Source organism: Haliaeetus albicilla, chromosome 5 (genome assembly GCF_947461875.1).
Source record: "Haliaeetus albicilla chromosome 5, bHalAlb1.1, whole genome shotgun sequence".
In the NCBI taxonomy this organism is placed as follows: Eukaryota; Metazoa; Chordata; class Aves; order Accipitriformes; family Accipitridae; genus Haliaeetus; species Haliaeetus albicilla.
The window spans coordinates 12,697,532-12,704,584 of NC_091487.1; the positions used below are offsets into that span (position 1 = coordinate 12,697,532).

The 7,053-nt window shown below is 50.2% G+C and overlaps 1 protein-coding gene across 2 annotated transcripts in view; it reads right to left on the reverse strand.

The window, feature by feature from the left end:
* The window catches only part of RCOR1 (REST corepressor 1), an 88,965-nt gene extending 83,188 nt beyond the window's left edge, over nucleotides 1–5,777 (reverse strand). The window contains exons 1-2 of one of the 2 annotated variants that reach the window (XM_069783425.1): nucleotides 5,369–5,774; nucleotides 5,207–5,266 (exon numbers count right to left, since the gene is read on the reverse strand). In XM_069783425.1, coding sequence (XP_069639526.1) covers nucleotides 5,207–5,266; nucleotides 5,369–5,555 — 247 coding nt within the window. In that variant the 5' untranslated portion in view covers nucleotides 5,556–5,774. Of the gene's footprint in view, nucleotides 1–5,206; nucleotides 5,267–5,368 lie in introns of both variants that reach the window. The other variant, XM_069783424.1, reaches the window with a different exon arrangement.
* Nucleotides 5,778–7,053: the final 1,276 nt, after the last annotated feature.

Sequence of the window (7,053 nt, forward strand, 5' to 3'; positions counted from 1 at the left end):
AATTAGATCAAACATCCTCATAACTCTCCCTTCTTTTCCAAAGAGACTGTTGCACTACAGGAGTTCCTGCCTGTTGCGTTTAAGGCAAAGTTATTTGAGGAGATGAGATAGCTTTCCAGGATACCAGTATTTCCAGTTTCAGGAGCTTGGTTTTGACTTTTCCACTTGCTTAGATGGAGATCCCAAAGTCTCACTTGAAGAGCACACTTTTTTCCCCACCCCCTTTCCAATGAGTCCATTCACCTAAACACCATTTTCTCTTACAGTCATTGGGTACTCAGACTATTTGCAAACTATTAGGACTGTTGGGAGCAGAACTATTTGCAAACAAAGAAACAGAACAAGCTGGCTGGGAGTTGGACTTGCCAAGTGCACATCATAAGGGGGCTTTTAACAACCTCTCGTTAAAGGGTTACAGTCCCTATTGCGTAGGCCAATAGATGCTTCTGCCAAGAACCCCATGAAGTAGCTGAAGATACAACCTAATGAAAACTGGCCTTTACAACCATCAGAGAAATACAGCTATTCTAGGGGAATCAGCCACCCAGGGACTGTCCCATTATTATACTTTCACCTTTGATCCTAAATAGACAGAGGGTAGGCACATTTTAAAAGCCAGAATTGGATGGATGGATGGATGCACCACCTTCCTCCCCTAGGACACTGCCAGGCCACCGCTTCCCTATCAGGCATTCCAGATCAGAGACAGCAGGGACTATGTTGTCTGGGTTTTTTTTACCCTTCTTGGACACAACTACACTGACAAGAGTTTCTGACTACATTGAAAAGAGTTGTTGGTTTCTTTTTCAGGGTTTCCCCCCCCACCGCCCTGTTCATCTTTTGGTAACACTGAAACAACACAGTCTGGGCCATGAAGGAAAGCCACAGAATATCAAATATTTGTGCAGGAGCACGCACAGCACAGCTAACAGTGTGGACCAGAGAATTAGCTTCTCAAGGATTAGTGACGTTCTAGCAGTGAGCACCTTCCAGTAGGCTTTTCTGCATCTAGAGGTGAAAGCACTACAGAGTATTTCCTTCCACCATTTTTACTTTTACCTGTTGCAGTACAACAAGAGAAAACTGGGAAGAGAGCAGTATTGCAAACAAGGGACTGAAGTCTCCCAACTGACATGCATTTCAACTTTGGATCTCTACAACAAGACACTATTGAGTCAAAACAGCTTTTGCTCATGTTTCCACTGGATATGGCTCCAGAAGCTGCTTTCCAAAGATGACCAACATAGCTGATGTCTAAAGGTATAGGATGTGGCTTGGTTTTTCACTGCCATCGCAACAAATGAGGGAATCTAAAGTTGTAGTGCTACAAAGGAGAAAGAAAAGTTCATCTGCCTTCAATACATGTCAAAATACAGCAGAGACCATTCTCTCCAGGAAGTTAACACTCCTCAAAATTATGGAAGCTTTAATCTTTAAATTCACTGGCTGTGTTAAAGTGCTCACTAATGTTTTCTTCCACCTATTTTCAATGTTCCAATAGCAGAAATTAATAAGCAACAAGTCAAATGGTCAAATACAATATCAGTGCTTCCCCACATAAAAGATTTTTATTTAGCTTTAGGATAGGCAATGTTTCCTTCCACCGAATTTTTCCATTAACAGGACATGTGGGTTTCATTTGTACAGATTAAAAGAACCATACTAGTTTTCCCTCTTCAAAACCTTCAATGTCTCAGGCTGAGAACTCGCAAGAAATGCTGACCTACCGATACCAGCCTTTGTTTAATGCACAGAATTTTCAGCTGGCTCCGAGCTCTAGTAAGAGAAGAAATAGGAGAGACAATAGCAATTTTTCACATCACATCTGTGAAATCAAGGCCAAACAGTGAAACACAGCTGAACTGCAAGTTTTACTGATTCTAGTGAGCTCTGGCATGTGATTTTCAGCCCAAAAAGTTTTGCCTGTTCTTCTCCCTAGTTGAATCAGCTTGTTCAATAAACACGTTGCCTCTGCAAAACCCTTGCCTTTACTGTACAATTATTCTTATTACACAAATAATAATAGAGGTGTAAGTACTATACCAATAATAATAGAGGTGTAAGTTTGAGACAATACAAGAAGTGGGATCAACACAGTGAGAACTTACTTTCTCAAAGTAAGGGGAGATTGGGATAGGTAAGAAAGAAAAGAAAAGAAAGATAGCAACATTAACTTTGGCAAAGAATCTATAGGCTCTGCCAGCACATGGAATAGGCCTTGCCACTGTAAAGAGATTTACTAAAGGAGCTGCGAGTAAGGACCACCTCCTACAGAGGATTCCAGCCACAAGCATTTTTACAATCAAAGAATTGCATCAGGCCCTTCCTTGGCCACTGCCACAGCAAGTTTTAGCCACAAGGGGTATTAAAAACTTGCACCAAGATATTTTATTCCAGAATGAGAACTTGTTATTTTCTGGTTCTAAGGATGAAGCAAAAACAGAGAAGCACAACCCTTAACCACTTTCCTCATACTCTGCTCAAAGAAGGAAGACAAGTACTCTCCATCCTCCTCCATGCTACCTGAAAGGTACTGAGGTCCCTTCCTTCCCTAAACGTAGGCAATCATTGAGGAGACACTCTCTTCACTTTCAGGCCATACCATACGGTACAATTTGTGCTCTTCTCTGGCTATTTGATTCATGAAACCCAGACCAACATCCCACCACTGCCTTGCTCTACCTCTCTTTTCTCCTGTAGTCTCACAGAAAAAAAATTCAGAAAAGCTTTCCTGATTTTATTGCTCTTTGCTACAGCTTGCATGAGGCTGAGACATGAAACAAAATTAAACACTTTTTCTGCCCCTATGCATGGGGACAGAGGAACACCCACATAAGAATGCTGATGTAAGAAGCAGCAGTTACAGATATACCTCAGCCAAACCCAAGGTATAATTGAACATCAAGTTAAAAAAAAAAACCCACACACAAGGCCTCGTCTGTGCCATTTTCCCCTCACACACAGCTAGAGCAGCATGAGCCCTCCGCATTTTACCAGCCAGCTAATCTGAAGGTGAAAGCCAGTGCAACTCAACACCAAACAACCTTCAAGCCTTAGGATCCTTCGGTCAACCAGTCCCTAAAATTCCTAGTGAGAAACAGACACAGCATCTGTGCACTCTGATAACACTATTCCATTGATTTAACTTTGAAATTACCAGTGAAACAGGACAATTTAACAGTTTCAGTCAAAAGGTCTTAGTGCAGTGTGTTAGGCTTACTTACAGTTTTCTTTCTTAAACAGGGAAACAAAAGAGGCATAACGAATAAACACAATGTGGCTATTTAGCCTTTAGGACCAAGAAGGGATCACAAAATTCAGGGAACAATGTTGCATTGCAAAATTATTCCAGGATAATTCCACAGGCCAGGAAACCAACTCTTCAATAGACAAGCAGACAAAAGTTCACCTCAAACTTAGCTAAAAAGTATCCTTTTAAGAAAAAAAAAATTAAAAAAAAATAGAAAGACCAGTAAAGGAGGATCCGATGCCCATTCAGGTCATCAGAAGACTGATCATTTGCTTCAGGTGAATCTACTAAGAGCTTGCTATATTATACTGTGTACTCAAAAAGAGCGCCTGCTGATGCTGTGTTAGTGTATATATTACTCAGAAAAAAATTTGTTTCTCCACATCACACACTTCCCCCTCCCTTCCACTCCACACAGCACAGAAAGCAATAACCTTTGTATAGGTCACTGTACATCTATAAGTTAAAACCAGAACAATGTATAACTAAGCACATAATAGTGAGGAAGGGGCACATAGTATTTTTTTCCCCTCCATCTATTATATTAGAGAAATGAATTGCACAAAAGAGTGTAATTCACAGGGGTGACCGAAAAGCCCAAGTATTGTTGTGATACCTGGCTAACAGCCAGCGTGATGCACGTTGTGTGTTACAGAAATGTTGTGTTTGACCTACAGATTGAAAAACAGTGTCAACTGCTGCCTAACTAACAGCTCCCCCCTTCTTCCCCCCCCTTTTTTCTCCTCCTCCCCCCCCCCACCCCTTCCTCCTCCTGGTCAACCAAGAAATGGAGTTCCCATGTGCCAAGACCTTGTATCTTATTCTGTCAAGAAAATGAAGGGGGAAGGAGTAGCAAAAAATGATTCTGTAAATAAAGACAAGTAATATTGAACTCAAGAAAAAAATCCTCTTTGCCCTCCCTTCCCCCATGCCGAGACCTTAACAGTTAAGAAGAAACATATATATTTAATAATAAAAAAGGTATCCAACACATTAGTGCACAGTCTGAGGACGATCCACGAGAAACCTTTTTCCTGAATCCACACAATAGTAACTCTCAAGATTATTTGATAAGGAGACACGGTGGCTTTCCACACCATTCTTTTTGTTTTAAGGCAAGAGGTGCGGAGGATTCAATTAAGTTTGGGCTGGGCAAAGGGACAACTCCAAACGCTAGTATCTCCAGACAGGAGGAGGGGTTTTCGCTAGCTTCAGCCTCCAGTTACAAAGGAACAATACAAAAAAAAAAAAAATTGCTTAGATTTCAAACTAAGGAGGTCAACAGCCTGTCTTTCTATACACGGAGATACATCAGTACTAACGTGCTTCCAGCACCTGCCTTTCAGCACAGCCCCAATTCCTTTGTTTGCTCAAAATTTGCTTCCATGCCACTTTAAATTAGCTTACAAAGAACCGCAGCAGAATAGCTGGAATGTGAAACATTTTTTTTTTGGAGGGGGGGAGGCGAGCAGCTTCTTAGGAAGAGAGAAAATTAAAATACAGACCCAAGTCCCTTCTAAATACCTTCAAAAAAATTATATTTACAACTTGATGTCTTTTAGTTCCATCCCTACCACCAAGCCCACAGACACATGCGTCCAGGAGGGGATTAAAAAAAAAAAAAAAAAAAAAAAAGAAAGAAAGAAAAAAAAAACCACCCAACTGCCATCTCCTGCCTCCTCTAGCCCTGCCAGCTTCCCTGTTCCTCCCTGCCTGCAAAGCGCCCTCTGGAAAGCATCGAGACTTCTTTTATCAAACGGGGGGGGGGGGGGGGGGGAGAAGGGGGGGTCCTTGCTCCTGCTCTGGGTGTTTGGGACTGGAATTAGGGGGGATTATTTTTGAACCCCCCTCCCCATGAGGGAGTACCCCCCCGGGCTCCGCTCATCGAGGGTCCAAAGCAACGGATGGGGGGGGGGGGAGGTAGTCGCCCCCCCCTAAAAAATAATAAAGACTTACCGGGGTCGAAATCAGGGACCACCGCCTGGTACTGCGGCCCGACCCTCATACCGCCGCCAGCTGAGGGAGGCAGAGGGAGAAGCGTTACCCGCGTGGGCCCGCCCGGCCCCTGACACCCCCCCCCCTCCAGTCACCACACACCGCCACCCCCCCGCTTCTCACCGTGCTCCTCATCGCTGGAGGACCCCGAGCTACCCTCCTCCCAGGAGTTGCCGCTGCTGTTGCCGTTGGGGGCGGCGGATAAACTTTTGCTACCGCCGTTGTTGTTATTATTCGCGCCGGCGGCGTTGTGGTTCCTGCCCCGCCGTTTCCCCGAGACCTCCGGGCCCTTCTCGATCATGGCTGGCATTTAGGGGAGGAAAGGGGGGGAAGGGGGGGGAGGGGGGAGTGGAGAAGAAGAGGGGGGGGGATCAGAGTTTAAAAACTGCGGGGGGGGGCCGGGGGAGGCGGGAGCCGGGGCGGGCCGGGCCGGTGCGCGGCGGCAGCGGCACTGCTACATCCCCCACCACGATCGCCCCGAACTTTGAGGCTCATCCCAGCCCTGCGCTGGGACTCCGTTCAACCTGCGCTGCTGCCTGCGACCGGCCCCGCCTCTCCCCGCGCCTGCTCCTCGCCATTGGCTAAACCTACATTTTGGGAGGCTAGCCCGCCTGCCCATTGGACGGCGCTTCCCGTCCATCGTGGCGGCCCGGCGCTTCCGTTTGCTGGGTTAGGTGGAGGCGTATCGCCGGGCCGTACGTGTGAGGGCTCCGCGATCTCTCCGCCCAGCGATACCTCTCCTCCGAGGGCTGCGCCGGAGCGGAGCCGGGGAGAGGCGGGTTCGCACGCCCCCGCCGGAGCGGAGCGGAGCGGCGCTCCCCGGCCCGGCCCGGCCCGCGGAGGGGTCTGCGGCGGGGTTCGCCGCCCACGCTGTGGACTCAGCCCCCCCGGACGACTGTAGCTAGGGACTACTTTCCCTCTCTCCCCCCCCCCCCGCCCGCGCCCCCCCCGCGGCGGAAGGTTATGGCGTGGTTTGAATGGGATTCCATACAAAGCCCCCGTTGCCCGGGGGGGCGGTTGGCGCCGGGGTTCTGTGGGAGACCCACTCGGGACGGCCCCCGCCGGCGGGGGCGGTTGGTCCGCGGAGGCGGGGGGGGCGAAGAAGAAGAGAGTCCTCCGAGGGGTTGGGGGTGCCCTGAGGTGGGGGGGGGGGGGGGGGCTGGGAGCGGTGCTGAGGGTGCGGGACAGCGTCGGGGGCGGGGGGAGTTCCCGATTCCCGGGAGCGGAGCCCTGAGGGGATGGGCGCAGCAGGCACCGCGCGGACGGGGCCCCCGGGCCGCAGCCCAGCCCCGAGCAGGATCGGGCCCCGTCAGCGGGGTGCTGTCGGCTTCACCCCCCCCCCCGCCGGCAGAGCCGCCCGCCGGGGCGTCTCGCGTTCGGGAGGAGCCGCTGAAGGAGCCCTTGCCCCGCGCTGCAGCGGTGGTCGCCCGGAGGTCCTCGCAAGTCACTCCTGAGCCCCCCCCCCCCCCCCTTCCCCTGGAGGGGCTCTCCTGCCGAGTCGAGATCCGCTCTTGGGGCCCAGCGTGAGCCGCGGACCCCACGGCCCAAATTCCCACAGCTCGCGCCTTGCCGGCGAGGCGCGTGGCTCTCCCCGAGCGGCCTCGGCGTCGTGGCCGTGGGGGGGCTCGGGCCGCGGTGGAGAGCCCCTTCAGCCTGCGGAGGCCTGGCACGGCACGGGAGCCCTCCTCCCCGCATGGCTGCCGTCCTCAGATCGGGCTTTCGGGGCCGGGGCCGGCGGCGTCCCACGCGTTTGTGCCTTCCGCGAGTCTAAGGCGGGAGCGTGGGTACTGCCTCCAACGGCAGCGCTC